The following is an 18,316-nucleotide window of genomic DNA, read 5'->3' as shown; positions in this document are numbered from 1 at the left end:
AATCAGAAAGCTTAAATGAGATCCTTGTGTTGGATGATCCTGGGGAGGAGCCTATCTCTTTTCTGTAACTTGGTGAAATCCAGGAGACACTCATTTCTGATTTTGGTGAAGGGCTCTGTCAAATTCTTTGGAAAGTCAAGTAAACAGTATCAAGATTAACTTTATACAGGTGCCCACCTACTCCTTCAGACATCTTTAATGGTAAGGAAGGTGCGGACTCTTCCCCAGCAGACGGTAAACATATAAGTGCCAATGGATAAATTGTAGACTTCACACTAGCAATGCTGACAGGGGACATGTAGCTAAATTGGACATAGTTACCTGAGCACTGAAGGAAAAAAAATCTCTGTTCAGTTATACTGATCCACTGATTTAATCTGATTTCTGGTATGTCACTTTTTCCATGTTATTTGTCTTTTTTTTTCCTAAAAAATACAGTTCAGTTTTCCTATTTTTTAAAATTTTTACAAATTAAGGTGTTCTATTCTTGTTTTACAGAGCCACAAATGTGTTAGTATCATTTTTCTGCGTAGTATTTTGTTCCATTGTTTTTCATAGCCTAAATATTTTGCCTCAAATGTCACAACAGTTTTGTTGCCTTATTTCAACAGTTTTGTTAGTAAAACAATGTGTACCAAAGTACAAGTAATACATGTGAAAACGCTTTGTTTCTAACAGATCTAGTGTTAAGGGATTGCAAGTATATATGTAATTTCCAAGGAAACCAAGGGAACTAAAGAAAGTATTAGGAATTTGTTGCATAAACTACCTGTCAAAAATGACATTTTATGATATTATATTCTCATCAGACTGTGTCTTGAAGTGCAGGAAGGAGTAACCATTTTGTAGGAAACATCTCCTAGATGTTTTAATAAAGACAGTTAAATGCTTTACTTGGCTTGTAGTGTTATTCTAAAGGAGAGAATGCCTTGAAATATAAAATGCTTTCAAAAGAAGGAAAAAATATGAACAAACTTCAGAGGAGAAGTAAGAACTTCTGCTTCTGTTGTACGTGATGAAAATCTGACATTTTCTCTGTCCAAACAGTTTGAATTTGCTCCTTGACAACGTTCTCTGTCCTATAAAAAATTATCTTCTCACTGTTAACACCATGTCAACACTACTGCAAAATTTATTTACCTGTCCTGTCACTTCAACCTGCAGCCTTCGTGGTACCTCTTTCTTCGCTGTACCAAAGCACAAATGTAGACCGGTTCTTCAAGCAATGATACTGCCTGTAACTCTACAGTTTCAGAGCAAGCAGCATTACGTGCAGACTACAAAGTCTGCAGAGTAAAGACCATTTTTATGCCTTGTGTTGGTACAGCACCACTCATCATGCATCCTTAGATTTAAATGGTAATGCTATTAACTACAATGGTATTTCTAACATCCAAACCATTTCTTAGAAACAGTCTCACCTTATCAAGTCAAAGGCATGAGAACAAAAGGAAAAAACACCAATAGAAAAGAAAGTCAGTCAAGTCTTTGAAAATCACTTGAGACTGACTCATTTCTTATCCAAATATAAATACATCTGCTCTAAAAGAAAAAGTAAAACCACTATACAAAATACTATGAATGAAACTTGGTCTACTTAGGAATACTATATGCATTCAATTAAGTTTTCTGATTCATGTTCTCCCAACTCTTTGCTCCCCTTTATCTATCGTTGCATATAGACCTAACACTTTGTGGTAAGATCTGACAAAGCAAAACCAAACTGACAACGGTTTATTTTCACGACAAATCATCTAAATATAACAAATTTTTTGACTGTCTATTTTTTCCAACTTATTTTATTACCTTTATTTACATGTTTCTAGAATGGAATTGTGTTCCTTTTATACTTTCACATATCTCCATATTTCCAAAAACACATTCTTCACTTGTTATTTTAAGTATATTACACATTTATGTTTCTATCCATCCTTTTTTACAGACCTGGGATTTAAATCCATGCTTTGGCAGGTAACTCAGCCCTGTTGCTTAGCAGCAGCTGAGACACATGTAAATGCAATAATGGAAATTCTCGTGGTTGCAAAAGTGGAAAGCTCTTGCCTGCTAAAAGCGGATGTTTATAAATCGGCTGGAAGCAGAGTAAGTGGCAATATTAGATTAGAAAAATTCTTTCCAAACAAAATATAGCCTTGAATACCAAGCCAACCATCCTGAGATAACCTAAATAATAGAGAAACTGAGGTTAAAAAACCAAGAGTCAATATTTAATTATGATTGTTTTATATATTGATCATTCTAGTATTTTAACCATCATATGATTACCAGTATAACAGACCACACTCCATTTAATTTAATGAGTGAAATAATGGATTCATGAAAGTCAATTGCAAAACTTCTGCTGTCTTTATAGAAATGGGATTTCTTTTTTTTTTCATTAGCTCCCTTTTTTTATTAAAACTTATTTTAGTTATTAAAGAAATGAAGGTGGTTTTGTATAAGGCAGACAAAATAAATAATCTTCTAGAAATGCCTCTCTCTCTCCATTGACTCTAGTGGAGCCTAAATGACAAACTAGCCTTCAGAAGGCAAAATCAATCCAAACCCTTACATCTGTGCTAAAGCTCAATGGCAGCTATGAGGGTGACTAAATAAGCAATGATCTGGTGAAGAATGTCCTGGATTGTAACTCACAAGCTCTGAGTCCTATCCCCAAAGGTGCTAATAATCTCCTGAAAATTAACTTAAGTCCATTTCCATGTCTAACCCAGCCTTATTCTTACAATCTGTCACAGAGTTCTTTTGATACCCAGATCTTGTTTGGGACTCCTTTACCCTAGGGATAATTTAAAACATAATATTTTAGTCTACAGTGCCACATTCCCTGAGCTCTAATGCCATTTATTGTTTATACGTTGCACATTTACACATTGCACAAGTTTGTGGGGTTTTTTCCCACTGAACTCTGTTTAGCAGAAAGGAAGAAATAATGGATTTTCCTATTCTGAACATCTGACGAAAGGTTTTATTTATTCCAACTGAACACCATTTATTTGTGATTTTTTTTCTCCCTTCTAAATATGATGGTTTTTCAGCTTGTGTCACTCATTCACTATTCATTTCCATCAGCTGTGTCTCTGTTTCCCAGGAGAACACTTCAATTTCGTTGCAAGGCCCAGAAATATGATAATCAACAAATATTTCTAGGTCAAATCCATTGCTACAGTGTCAGTGTGTTCATGAGATGCAATTAAACACTGATTTGCCACTCCAACTACCTGCAAGACAGATATAAAATATAGTTTGGTTTATATAGATTTTTTTAAATTGTCCCTCTTTAAGAACCTTGTGAAAGATAATCATTTATACTGAAGAACCAAACCAGGAAAAATGCTTTTATGGTGTTTTGCATTTTACTGCTACACAAACATTAACTAATTAAGCCTCACAATACCCAAGTGAGGAATGGAAGGAAGCATTATTACGGTTATATATTATAATTATACTGTCTCATTTAGAATTTCCTGGCTTGTGACTTTTAAAGTAATTATTATAATTATAAAACTAATAAAAGGTCAGAAACAACCTTTTTTTTCCAGTATGAATGTGCTCTAAGGTAAGCAAAGAAAGAGTTTAAAAACGGCCAAAAGCACACTTATTCTTCATGTATCTCAGCTTCTGTTTTCCCTTTGTCCATCTAAGTCCACAGACCTGATCTTGCTTCCACCCAACGGGAAGAAAACCTTGCCAATGACCACAGTGTGTCCTTGATTTTAACAATAAAAAAAATAAAATGTGTGAAGTGATTTTATCATCTCAGTGATTTTTGCTATTTGCTAAGTCATTATGAGGTCTTGATACAAAACATGTTTATATGTCCCATACAACATTATAAAGTCTCTACTATATCTTGTAATTGGGATTAATTTTTAATTTATTATGTAATTTTTTTTTCACTCAAATACCTCTCACCAGTGTCTGCATTCCTTTTCCCAGTACTAGCCATCTAACAGCTCACTGGCACCTTTAGATACAGGTAGATAGGTTCCTTCAAATAATGGTTTCTGCTATCTCTCTCATACATCTATCTTGTAATATGATTTGACCATTGGAGATGCCTTTGCTCTCCAGTAATAACATAGTGCCATACATTTGTCCTAAATTACTGGAATTTTCAAGGTTTATAGGGACAAAATCCATTTTAGTAACTATATAAAATTGTCATACAACATTTGAACTTTTAATTGGCTCCACTGTAGCCAGTACAAATTCTTAGGAGTCAACCACAGCTGGATTAGCCTCTGGGACAAGCTTTCTTATAAGGCTGTAATCAACTGAATGATAATTTAAAAAGGTTCTCAGGTAGTTTCTTTTAGCTGGAAGCACAGAAGTTGTGATTATTTCTTCTTATTTTTTTAAAAATCGGGTAGTATAGACTCAACAGTACTAATGTATATGTACAGTGACTTCAGCATAAGAGAAGAAAGATAAGTAGTCTAATGAACCCAAAATACACACAGTGCTGTTTTGTTGACAGCTGCTGGAGAAAGAAATTAAGTAAAAAGATCTTATAATATCAAGCAGGCCAGGCCAAGATTAATAGAAGATTAATAGGAAGATTAATCTTCCTAACTTGCAATCCAGAAACCAACTAGAGCACTACTTAGTCTCCTGGGTTGCTACGTACTACCTGCATACCCCAGCCATGGCTGGACATGGTGCTCAGTTCTTCTGCGTATTAGGAAAGGAAGTCACCATGAAATGCCATCAACAGGGGTTTTCCATAATGTAACTCCCTTTCTGCAGCAAGCTGCCAATACAGTCCTCATGCTAGTTGTAGACAGTATTTTCACTGTACTTGCCTCATGACACTAGAAAGACCATCTGGCTAAACAGATGTGGTAATCTGATTTGTTTGGCCAATGAACTGAAAAAAACCCACAAAGGCTTGAATGGGAGTTCCCAGGAGCGCCCAGGCCAGCATCTTCTCTTGTGTGCTTCCAGATACTATATTTGTCATTGCAGGATGCGTATTATTTGCTTGTGGAAGTTACCAAGAGAGAAGACATTTCCATACAAAAGACAAAAAGAGATGAACATATTCTCATCACAAAAAATTACTTTTAAGACCATCTGTCATTCTTTTGCAGAATATAGAAACAAGAAACTGGTAAAATGCAGGCCAAGATTTGGTCCCACAGAAGGTGTCAAATCCCCCATGGATTTGAACAGGACCATTGGCTATTCAATCTGTTAATTTATAACCTTGTTTAAAGACTGCAGTACAGTTCTCAGAACCTTAAACACAAAATGGATTGTCTAGATAATGTCTGCTTGACAACATTCTTTATATCTTCTGTCTTAAGGTTTAAAACCCTTAGGCTTATAAAAAAACATGTAATTTTAAATCTTCTAAGGTCTACCGCAAGTTCATATTTATCCAGCCTCAATTTTTTCTCTTTTTAATTTCCTTTCATTTCTCAAACTTGTATTGTTTTGACACTACTACCATTCATATAACTGGCAATACTGCCAAAAAAAAAAAAAAAAAGAAAAAAAGTCTAAACCTCTGACATAGTAAATTAGAAAAGTATACGTTCGAAGATTAAAAGGAAGGCATTTCAAAAATCTTTCTGAAGACATTTCATTTTAGTTCAAGGAAAAGATTCTGGATAGTCCCATTTCTTGAAGTGTTTCTCAGCTCTATTAACAATGAATAACAAAGACTCAGCTATGCTCACTCATTTTACTTAGCTATGCACAATCTTGCCAGAGCTCGTAGACTCATATTTTAGAAAATGTTTTCAGCTACGGAGTCCTCCTTTGCATAAAGGCTTGGGTTGGCTTTCTGATGCTGGACTGCCTTTTTGTTATACAGTAAAATGATCTACACAGTAACTAGGGATTGCTTTTCTTGTAAAGAGTCTTTTTTTTCCCCTTGTTGTTCTCTTGGCTCCAAGACGCACATTCTTGTCTGCACAGTAACACGACTTCAGCTGTCCCTTGACTCAGCTATTACACCAACGTGCTAGCAATAAAACCTGGGAGAGACTTCTTCAACCAGCAAGCTACGTGAACTCAGTCACACCACACATATACAGGACCTCTGTGGAATTTTTATACCGTTCCAGGCTTTTACTCTACATAAAAGGGAAGGAGAAAAGGCAGAAAGTGTTCTTGCGCACTGGTGCGCTTCATGGTGACAAGGGCCATCCCACAGAAATGAGCAGTCCTCTTGGGACTACGTACTTGCTGTCATACCACTGTACGTAGCACAACATTTCTGTGAATCTGGAAACTTGAAAGTTTTCTGGCAATATGTAAAATGCATGTGCATGAGCCTAGAATAGATGAGAGCAAAATAAACTATTAAGATGAACAATCACATGGAAATAGAGAACACGGGGTACATGTATAGAAAATGGAAACAAATAGCTGAAAACTGCCTGGAGGCAAGTACTACTGGCGATAATGCGGAGATAATGTTTTCATAGGGATTAACTGTTCTGGAGCATTTTTCCCATCTGTAAAGCACAACATACTTATTCAGATAGGTTGATTTGGCAGTGTCTTTATTGCTAGCAAAAACTATTCATTGTGCCTCTGCAGGAAAAATTCCACCCTCGGATAGCCAGAATGCACTTCTTTTATCTCACACTGACAATTGCTTGCTGGATAGAGCTCAAGAGCTGATTTCTCACCGATAATCCACTTCTATAGGATGCCTATTACAAGTTTGTCTGCCAAATTAATAATTTTCAAAAGTCTTTAATAAATTTGGCTGTGTGTTAATATAATTTTTATACTGAACGTGTTAAATTCTGCCTTTAGAAAATGTCACTATTCTTACACACACGTAACAAAGAGGTACATCACTTTAAAAGAAACTGCTGAATACAAAAACAACTTCTTATTTTCAACATTTACCTTTTGTTAGCATTATTTTTTTAACTTGGAATATTGCCCTGGACCTGCTGGTGAACTTCTAAATGAGCAACTTAATTTTCTGAGAGTGAAAATAGGCTTTTCTTGCATGTTGTTTTGTAGCATGTGCTCTCTCTCATGATTTTTCAAGTTTCAAAGATAGCCCAGGGTAGCAGATACAGGAAGGAGAAACTGTCTTTCTCCCTACTCTTGGCTGTACAGTAGAATAACCCCAGAATTTATGTCCCTGTAAAAATAACATCAGGCCCATTAAACACCATTTTCCTGCTATACAGAAAAACTCCAGGGGGAAAGAATCTTAAAAATAAATGAGCAGATAGATTAATACACCATAGGGGCTAATTTGTGGCATAGAGTTTGCAATTCTAACACAAGGCCACTAATTTGTTGGGCTTCTCTTGTTATAGACCATATTTAACTCTAGCGAGAACTAATTGATAGATAAATAATTGCTGCTTCAAGCCAAGATTAATATAGCACCTTACAATTAAATAAGTGTATTACTAATATAAACTATTTTCGCAATCCTATTTCATGTATCAGCATTTGTTCAAGCTAAAATAAACCCAAAACATTAGATTAAGTTTTAAAGAGCTGTTCTAGACTTTAACCACAGTTTTCTTGCTGATTTTTTAAGAACCACCATATACCGGACATCAGAAAATTTACCTTTCTCAGGACAAGTATTATCTGAACCATTACTTTTCTTAAAAAAAAAAAAAAGGAAAATAAAAAACCAACAACAAACCAACAAAGAAAAAAACCAAAACAAATTCTGTGTATGGCTATGCTATTTTATAAAGTCACATATTGAGAACTATAACTTCCTAAAGTAATAAATGAGCAACAGAAGAGATAAAAATAAAAGTGTGTGTGCAGTACCACTACTGCGAAGCTGATGCTCAGCTGTACCTTTCTTTGGCTTTAGATATGTGTATTCCTCTGAGAAAACTTTGGGGTTTGGTCAGCACTAAGCAACTGGGAAATCAGAGCATGGATGACCACCTAAGTGACTTGTACTAATGAAGAAATCAGGAGAAGTTTAATTTGTGTCTTAGTGACTTAGTGGAACTGCTGCCTCCTCTCCCGCTGGGGCTAGGGCATGTGTGTGTGGGTAGGGAAACTCTGAGGGGACCTGAGGACATCTGCATTTCACTGGGACCACATCCACATCACCTTCCAGTGAATTCTAAATTGAATATACTTGTCGAAAGCTGCTGACAAGTTCCATATAAAAACTTATTTCAATTAATGACCTAAGAATTTTTAATTCCTTTTTTTAAAATAGCTTTGTTAACATGGAAATAAGCCCCAATTGACTTTGATATTCACTTTGAGGTGAACGGTAGCGTTGATTTACACTTCTGCTTATACTACTGTTTCTCTGGACTACAGGGAGCTTTTATTTAAAACTACGTATTCAGATCTGGGCTATCCACCCAACCAGACAGCCAGACTTCACAACTTCTCATATAGGTGGACTTCACACCAACTTCTTCCAAGAATGTTTCATATGTATTTCAGCAAAATAGCAAAATCTCCTCCAGTCTGAATCTCCTCGTGTTGATTACTATATCTCCCAAACCACATACTTTTCTCATTTTGTTTTGTTTCTGATTGAATATAAAATCAAGATAGTTAGCTAATTCTCATGCAGTAAGTCATCTCAATTCAGCAATCAATAGGTTTGTCGGTGCAAATAGCCTATTCCTATGAGCCTTAATTAAACATGAAAAGATGGAAATTTACTCTCATTGAAGAAAAATAAAGTTGATGTCCCAAGGTACTGGAAGCATTCAGATCATGATTAGTAGAAACCTGACTGGAATCTCAACTAATGTCTACATGATAATAAAAACTGTGTTTAACTTGGTAACTAAGTGAGCTCCCAAATGTCTTACCATACCTCAGAACCCTGTAAAAGCACCTGATGTTTCATTATGTAGCTATAGCTACCCGCAGCAGCATGTGTTGCAGTGGTAATAGTGATTTGCCATCTCAAAGTACCACAAGCAGTGGAGCAGGCTGAGACACAATGCATGGCTGCAACAGCCATGGTCCAGACTAATCAGGCCCCTTTAATTTTTGGAGTATTCATACCCAGCTGCAGTGACTCACAACTGTCCACCTGGGAAGCTCTGGAATTAGGCATCACTAAGGTAATTTAATTTTCTGAAGGACTGATGAATTTTGCAGGGAGGAGAAGGGGAGGTGAAGCTGAGGCATGGAGTCAGTCAGGGTGAAGGGACTTGGTTCAGAGCACCACGCTCCCATTTATACCTTACGAAACAAGAACGGTGTTTTCAGCCCCAGGCCTTGTGTATATTGGAAGCAGACTTTGATGTTAGAGGGAAACACTCTTACATTTTAAAACAAAATACTTTGCACCATATTAGTTTACTCCAGTGCTGAAATGAACTGCCCTGGTTTCAAAGGCTCCTTCACAAACCCTATAAAATCAAAGAGCTTGTTTTCTATTTTAAACAAACAGAAACGTTTACAGTTCAAGAGATGTGACAAGCTAAAGTCCCTGAAAGACTTCAGTTCACTTTATCGCAAGTAAAAAACCCATATGCTTACTAACCTTCAGAACAAGTTTTAGGATGATCCAGTTTTCCAAATCAAAGTTACTGAAGACCTAAAATACAGGTTTCCACTAAGAGGTGGTCACAGCTTAACTGTAGACTGCAGATCACACTGTAGGTCTAGAGCAGACATTTGATTAACGTCTGGCCAGAAGTGCCATACCAATGTGCATGTACAAACCCAACAAGTCAAAGAAACTCATCCCATGTCATTCTGCAGGGGAAAAAAAATCTCACTCCAAAGAAATAAAATAAGGGACATTTATATTTTGACCTGTGAAATAATTTCAACCCTGACATTGCCAAAGACATCAAGCAAGTGGTTTAACCTTTTTGTATCTCACCTATCCATACATAATATAGAGATACCATATCTTATCATAACATATCATATATCATATCATATCATATATCATATCATATATCTACCATATCATACCATACCATATCATAATATGCTCCAGTCATGGTTATTTTATTTAGATTGCAAGAGAAGGGAATATCTCTGAAAAAAGTACAGTCACTATCACCACTCCCTCTCTCCACTGCACATCCTCAGGAGTTTTCACTGGTTTCATGAACACCCTTGTGATGAGAAGGAAAACCCTGAGGTGGTATGAAGGGAGATAGGAAGTAAGAATTTTCAGGAGGAAAGAAGTCCCAAACATTTGACTTTTGCAACAAGTTGGATAAAGGCTGTGAAGCACTGATGAATCTTGAAGGCTGCTCTAAGGACTATTTAACAGTGGTAAAATAAGTAATGTTACAACAAATAGTAGACCTGAACACTGTAACAGCTATGGGACTTGGTGTTGACAATTCGTTGGCTTTTTCTTTTTTTTTTCCAATACTTTATGTTAACAATGGCTATCTCCATCCAAGCTGCACCACTGCTTCTGTATTAACCTTCAGGGAAATCATAATCAGATTAACAAATATAGTGTTTTGCTGCAGAAATAATTCCATTATCCCCAGTTCATAATTTTGATTTCTCTGAGGAATCCAACACAGAGCAAAGGTGAGCTGCAAAGGAAGAAGGTCCCTTATATAAATGCATGGCAGTTTTTGGAACTGGTGAGCTTCCTTCAAAATAAAAGATGAAGTAAAAGTAATTTGCATGTTTCTGTTGAAAAATTTACCCAGCCCAGATTCTTTTACTGGGCTATGTTGGAAAATAGGGCATTTATGTACATGGTGAGATTTTTAAGCACTCCAGGCTGGATCATTTTGCCCTGGCTGGACATACTCTCTTCAATGCCTTGGACTTGATGTTAGTTTAGTGTGGCTGCAAGAACCACAGAATTACAGAACTATTCAGTACTTAAGAATAATCAGAGGTTTTCACTAAACCTTCACATCCCCACACATCTGCTGACTCCGTAAGCCCTGGAGATGCCTTTGGACAGCCATGCTGCATTATGGATTCATGTGACCATAACTTCTGACTCTCATGGAGACGGTGTCAGCATACATTACTAAATTGTTCAAGCATCAGGAAGATTCATCCCACAAGCCTGGACACTCCAAAAGCTGCTATTTGGAGCAATTAAGATTTAGCTATTTAGATTTCGTTTCTTAGAATTGTCTAACTTCCTCATTTGCTAGATTTAGAGTCTCCAGAGATCGTCTGGAGGATATGGGCCATTATGTGCTCTGCAACAGAAGCAAAGAAAAATACACGTTAGCCTTTACAATTAGCTGCTAGCCATAATGCTGCAAAAAGAAAAGGACTGGTCCTTCTTTGCCTCTGAAACTGTTTTTCTACTAACTTCAGGACCCTTACTCTCACCACTCATCCATACAGTCTTAGTTTTAAAAAAAAACGCTGCCTATAAATGACAGCTTGCAATGTGTACGTTCTTAGAGGAGCTCCGCAGACTGTAGATCCAGCTTGTAGGACTGGATGTTAACAGAGCGTGCACCAGACTTCACAGGACTTGAGTCTCAGGAAGATAAACTATTTCAAGAGCAGTTCTAAGTGCTTAAATAAGGATGAGGAATGAAAAACGTCCATTAGCTTCAGTGAGATTAAGATCTCAATATAAACTGACTCCATCCTGCATTGTTAAAAGCTCTTAGTATCCAGTGTTGTGATTTACAGCTGTATTTTCAGAACAGTTCACTAACCAGTGTGCTGGTCCTTTTGTGAAAATCATTGCCTTCGTTTTACTTTGCAGCTTAAATGAGAATCCATGTTTATTGACTGTATTTTATTTTTCAGTATGGTTGCTGATCTTTAAAGCTTTGTTTACTAAAAACAGTCTTTAAAAGATGTTCTCTAAAATGATATTAAATTCAGCCATTATTTTTCCTGGGGTCAGTGCAGAGACAGAATTGAAGCAGAAGGGCATGTTACCAGTACCCTCCCATTCCCCGAATCATTCAAAGTCAGCTTCAAAGTTAAAGCTGCCTTTGGGGTTTGTTTCATTTTGGTTTTATATATAAGATGCATTCTGCCATTTGTTTTAAAATTCATGCAGCACAATCTCAGCTTCTGTCTGAAACATATAATAAGCTTATGTGGTTTTCTAGTAGACCTGCATTTTGGCACAGCACCTTCCTATTCATGTTTATAAGGACAAGGAGGAGGAGGAAAAAAGGCAAAAGTAGTACTGCATGGAAAACATCCAGGCAACAAGACCATGACTTTTTTTTAAAACCAAGTCCTGGATGAAAACCAATTGTGGTCTCTTTTGTTTTGAAGTTATCAGAACCCAATTTTAATACAGCTTGGGAGCACTAAACATATACTTCTTCCAGAAAAGCACTCCCCCGTGGTAATGCTGGACCACAAATACATTTGCTTTTCAGCATACTGCCTTTTGGATTCTGCTATATCAATTTTCTTTTCACAGGAACTTTCACTGCACTCCTGGTGAAAGGTTTTTTACTCTTCAGGAGCATTTGTTTCTAATTATTCTACTGTAACTGTCTCAAATGTGCAGTATTATGTTAAGTGCTTAAGGAATGCATTAAGCATCTTTACCTCATAGATTGTTCTACAACCCCTGCCCCCAAAGCAAAACTTACACCGATGCCAATAATGTTACTGTTATTTCATTCTAGCCTGTATTTGTCAATCTACATATGTGCTGTTTCTTATAGACCCACCTTGTAATATCCCTGGATCAGAACTCTTCGTTACTTTACTTGTTTGCATCCAACGCTACTTCTAATTGTCTCTAACATGACAATAATAGTTTTATTATTCCATATTGGTTTTAAAAATTTAGTAACACAGCAGTACTACTAACCTGTTTAATGATTTTTTTAGAGTTACATTTATAGACACATATCATGCTTTCTGTGTTGCAGTTAATTTTAGGTGGTGTATCCAACATATCCAGGAAGACTGCTGGCTTCCCAGATGTGATCTTCTGGAAGGGAGCAACAGCATGGGCTAAAATCATTGTATGAGTAGATACATCTGTATTTTTGGTAATCTGCCTGATTTCAAAACATGCTGTTGTTCTTTAGCCATACAAAATTGGTACCATATACCTAAATATATTAATTATATTAGATATAATATACCTAACATTGGTATAATATACCTAAAAAGTACAGGGAGAACTTAAGTAGCCAGACCACACTCGTAAACCAGCACAGCTTTCCCAGTTAAAAGAAGTTATCTCAGGAAAACCAGTTTCTGCCAGTGCAACTGCATCTATGTTAGGGACATCTGTAAACACAGCTGTGCTCTTCTGAAATCCTACTTCTTCACAGCCACTGAAAGCTTGAAATGCAGCTCTAACCTAACATTTTGAGGAGCTCTGTGCCATCTTTAGAAAGATAGTAGTCTGTCTTGAAAATCTGGATAGAGAAAAAAGAGTCTGCAAATATACCCACTTAAATTTCAATAGATTTTTGAGATTCTTTTGTTCTACACATATTAAAATGAGGGACTAGAAATCAATTACTTTCAAGGCAGGAAATGTGAGATAGAAGCCAAAAATATGACAAGCCATTTGATTGTAATTAATCAATAGCATTACTTTTTTTTTTTAAATTTAAACATTATCTATAAAACACCAAAACATAGCTAAATAATAGATGTGAAATAAAATCAAAGCAAATGACTTTATTTAATGCTAGAATTATATTATGATCACTCCCAACCCTGCCCTTCCAGATGAAGGACCATTGGTTCTTGTTTCTGTTATTAATCCAGAGGATATGCTTCTCATGTTCAGTGACCCAGTTCCAAGAAGTATCACAACATAGAAGCCTATTTTCCACTTAATAAACATGCATAATTCCTGTGAACATTAGCACTGATTATGCACGCTTACACACTCCAGGGCATATTCATCTAAACCCAGTGAATTCAAAAGATCTGAAGGAAAATGTATTTGGCCCTTTGCAAGACTGCAAGAAACCCTAAAGAATGATCGGAACAGTCCAGAATGTTTTATTGGTATGTTTTATTTTAATGATACTTCTGCATACTAATTCCTTCAGCTCTCTGCCCACAATGCTAATGATGTTTTATATAAGATAAAAGAATTCAGGACTTTTTAAGATAGAATAAAGGAAAATGAAGCAAGCAAGCAAGCAAGGATTAAGCTCAGTAGCTAGGATATTCAAATTGAAGAGGGAAATTGTAGGTTCCAGCCTGTCGAATGCTACTTATCACTATTTCCTGCAGAAAAAGAGGTTAATTGGGATATGCCAGCAGCCCAGGAGGGCCTATCTCATCACAAGTAGAGCAATGAGAGGGTGAGCAGTGCAGATTCAAACTCTTTACAGTGACATGATAATTGATTCAGAGTTTCCGACAGCTTGATGAGTACTTAGACCACTGTGGTAAAGATAAGGAATTCATATTATCTTAAGAGAGAAAAGACTCCAGTCACTTGATTTTGCTTTGACTTCTAATGTCCTAGATAATTCTCTGTAGGAGAGGTTTGAAAGATGCAACTCCCATAGGAAAACAGATGCATATACCCTGGAGAAATGTAGAATTTAATATAAATTCCCCTCCTGGGCATTACCTTGTGGTTTTGTATTAGCACATTTGTTACAACATGCTGGCTTGATTTTGTTTTCTCAGATTGGTATCCACAAATTTCGCCCCCTCCCATCCTCTGTGCAGACTATCAGGGCAGCTAACTCGGTGTTTCAGCATTTTGGTCCCTTCGAGGCTCTGGGCTTATAGTAGATGAACAGTTCTTCAGTAAACTATTTCAGAAACTGCTGGAGCATTCACCTCCTTCAGCACCATGGAGGGAAACATGAGCCCCCATAGTTTGCCCCTGATTCTGGATCCAAAGAACAATCTATCCACCCAAAAATGGACCAATATTTTTTACTGAGCCTGTTAGATTGCAGAGAGTGCTAATTGTGTAACAGTATAAAGTATATTTCTGCCTATTAGCTGCTTATTTAAAAGAGGTGTTCTTGACTAAATATTTTTATAGACGCTTCTTCCACTAGAAGTGCTGCAAATAATTTTTCTGTAGGATCCGTTTGTATAACTGCTATTTATTTTAAGCACTGCATGATTTTTATTCATAATGGAAACTTCAATAGCAAAGGCTTCCAATCCAAGCCAGAGTAATTCCCCCTTTCAGTCAATACAGTCTTCATCTACATCAGTAAACAGCACAGGACAATTGATGCAAATATATAGAGTGGAAGAGTTAGTGTTGAGGACTTGACATCCACATCACACGTGCTCTAGATGTTTTACTCCAGATCAACTCTAGCTTATTGGTAGGCATTAGATATGGTAATACATTAGGTGTGATCCCAGGACACATCTAGTTACGTTTCATTCAAACAAAAACCGCTGGTTTTGTATCCCAAGATTGTGCATCCTAGTCTGTAGTTAGCATGGTAGAGAAGTAAGTGGATATAACCAGGATTCACCTCAAAATATTGCTTCTCATATAATCTAAAATGTTTTTACTCTTTAAGCTGAGGATATTTTATACTGTGTGTAAGTAAAGGAAAAGAAGAGCTTTCTTTGCATCTCAGATGACAAACACCCTTTTATCATTACACATGAAAGTGAACCACACAGCCCTCATTAACAAAGAAACAATATCATCTTAAAAAAATGTAAATCTGAGCTGAAGGCAAAAGTCTTGTATTTCTTTTCCAAATATATTGATTCATGGAAATCTTCTTCAATAAAGTCCAGTTCAGACCAACCAATAAATGTCATCCCTCCCAACTACAAGTTCAGGCAGAGGAATTATCAATCAATACATGCTTCATACATTTTCACCCTGAATATGCATTCAAGGCACTGAAATGCTGTTAATGTAATCATAATGATTTGGGTCCCCTGCTGGTGGCTCGTCCTGCAAAGATCAAATTTTGCATCTGGGGTTTTGCCTGCAGCCAGCAGCCGGGACAGGCAGAACATCCTGTGCAGGAGAAGTCGCCACCACTGACAGCACTCAGGCTATCAGCTCCTCGGAGAGCCCAGGGCCATTATTTTACAAGCATTTCTGTGACAGAAGGAGAAGAAAAGCTCTGGATTTTCTACAGCTAATCGTATTTCTCCTCTGCAAAAATTAGTCTTTTGCCCTGTATATATAGAATGACAATAAACTGAGCTAAATATATGAGAGTGCCATTACAGGGCAAATCTCAAAACCCATAACTACCAAAGCAAGGCAGACAATCTTATTTGATGTCCGTATCTAAAAATATATGAGGCCATAAAACTAAGAGCCAGATATTGCAGCTTAGTAAGACTACAGAGCTGTCTCCAAATTTCAAGAGCAAAATACTGCTGTGCTCTTGATGTTATTTTTTGCAATACCATTTTGTAAACTTGATACTGAATTTGTATTTCTGATATTTCTTCATGAGTAAAGTATCTTGTAAAATATCTGTGAACACTTCAAACATCCCTTTGAAGGAATGAAGTCCTAACAGCTTTGAGCTATTTTCAGAAGGTATCTTCCCCCACAACACACAAAATCATAAGAAAAATAATCCCTTTATTTTAATTTGACAAAAATAAAATAATGATTTCTAAAGAGTTAAACACTTGATGTACTTCATTTGGAACCCATATTTTGTAAAGATCATTTACTTTCCTCAGAAACATATAAGAGAAATTGTTAGATGTCTGATCTTGGTGGATGTGCACCGAGTACTACTTAAAGTGGAAGTTATGAATTATCAGTCAATACCAAGCACAATACACCGGGCAGTAAAAGTTATTTCTTTTGCAAATAACAGTTATTACAAAGTCAGTAGTTCTTAAGAAAACGTTTGTGAGGCAACATCTTGATAATATAAATTATATTTAATATATAAATATTAAAATATGAAGACAAGCTTATTTATGTAAGCTGGAGTTAGCAGTTTTTGTTAGAACATTCATGAGAAAGAAAAGGGGGCTAGGTAATAATTTTCAAAGTGATCTGGTTCAAGGCTGAAGAAATTTAGGAGAGGACTGTAGCATGCATTTAAGGGACAACACAGATAGTCCCACTTGCCTGCAGAAACTGCCAGTGTGCTCAATATTAACTATTTATATTTGAAAGGCTTTTTAATTTTTATTCAGCCTGACATTGTGTTTATGAACCATTATGATCTTCCTGTTCATCATCATCATTCAATATTTTTCCTAATTAAAATTACTTTGAAGTATCTGACCTTTAGGCAGACACTTGATTCTGAATTAAAATATAATTGTCTTTGTTACATGAATACACTTCTTATGCTGCCCCCATGCTCTTCTTGTTACAGAATAAATACATAATAAATGTAAGGAAAAGATTACATTGCACTTGGTAAAATAATGAAATATAAGAAGAAAATAAACCAAGCAGCCTGGGTTTCCTTTCATATATAACGAGGGCAAAGAGACAGTTGGGAAAAAATAAAGGCAATACTTGAAATTTAGATAAAGAAATCCTTTGTGTACAGTGTGTTAATTATCTGCAGGACCTACTGCCATGAAACTTCACTGTTTTTGCTGAAACCAAAAGAAGGACAGTCCTGTGCATCAGTAGGTCCGGCAATCACGTGGTTTCTATTCCAGTGGTCTTATACAAGTACAGCACTGCTTATTGAATGGGACCACAGCCACTCTCTGAAGGTGAAAGAGGCCCATAAATTAGAGTGCAGAGAATGTATTTTTTTGTGAGTAAATCAGAGCTTTTTTTTCATAAACTTCTGGTTCTGGTCGCTGCAGCTATACAAACCGCTGGTGGGATGAGGGTAGGACTTTCCCTCTATATCCTCATCTTCACCATTGCTTCTCCTAGTAAAGGAACTCCTCAGCCTAAATGACTGGCAGCTCTTGATAATATGTTCACTTCACATTACTTTGCAACCTTTTCTACAGCCAAATAATAGGAAATTAATAGGAACTTACTTTTACGTAGAGCTGCTGAAACTCCTCAAGGTTCAGTCTACCACTTGGACAGTCCTTTAGAAATCCTTTGTACCACTGTTTTAGCTCGTGTTCATTGAACTCCGTGCTCTTCACCAGATCCTCCATCACCTCAGGGGCCAGCTTGCTATTCTGTTTCCCCATTATGCCTTAAGAAGAAATAAAATACAATTAGCCAAGTTGGTGTGAACATTTTAAACTGGAATTAGCAACAAAGCTCAAACACATCACTTATTTTGCAGTCACTGCTGCTTTTAGTCAAACATAACTTCACAGATGCGCTAGTGAACAGGAACCTAAGCTATCCTTGAATATTAAGAGACTGAAAATAGTGAAAAAGACAACATTCTTCTTTTATTTAGGAGTCTTAAGGCCTAGAGACAGACTGCTCATTTGTCCTCAAATTAGGTAATTTCTAGTTTTTCATTACACTAAGGCTGAAAAAGATAACTTTCCTTTTTATTTG

General features: G+C 36.5%; 1 protein-coding gene across 2 annotated transcripts in view; it reads right to left on the bottom strand.

Moving 5' to 3' along the window:
• VSNL1 (visinin-like 1) overlaps positions 1-17,999 on the bottom strand; it is a 47,143-nt gene extending 29,144 nt beyond the window's left edge. The window contains exon 1 of one of the 2 annotated variants that reach the window (XM_010191272.1): positions 17,833-17,999. In XM_010191272.1, the coding sequence (XP_010189574.1) occupies positions 17,833-17,994 (162 nt within the window). In that variant the 5' untranslated portion in view covers positions 17,995-17,999. The remainder of the gene's footprint in view (positions 1-17,832) is intronic. The other variant, XM_010191273.1, reaches the window with a different exon arrangement.
• Between the last annotated feature and the right edge of the window lie 317 nt (positions 18,000-18,316).

This window comes from Mesitornis unicolor, unplaced genomic scaffold (genome assembly GCF_000695765.1).
Source record: "Mesitornis unicolor isolate BGI_N332 unplaced genomic scaffold, ASM69576v1 scaffold6739, whole genome shotgun sequence".
NCBI lineage: Eukaryota > Metazoa > Chordata > Aves > Mesitornithiformes > Mesitornithidae > Mesitornis > Mesitornis unicolor.
The sequence above is the reverse complement of the archived record's forward strand: the minus strand, read 5'-3'. Positions and strand labels throughout refer to the sequence as shown.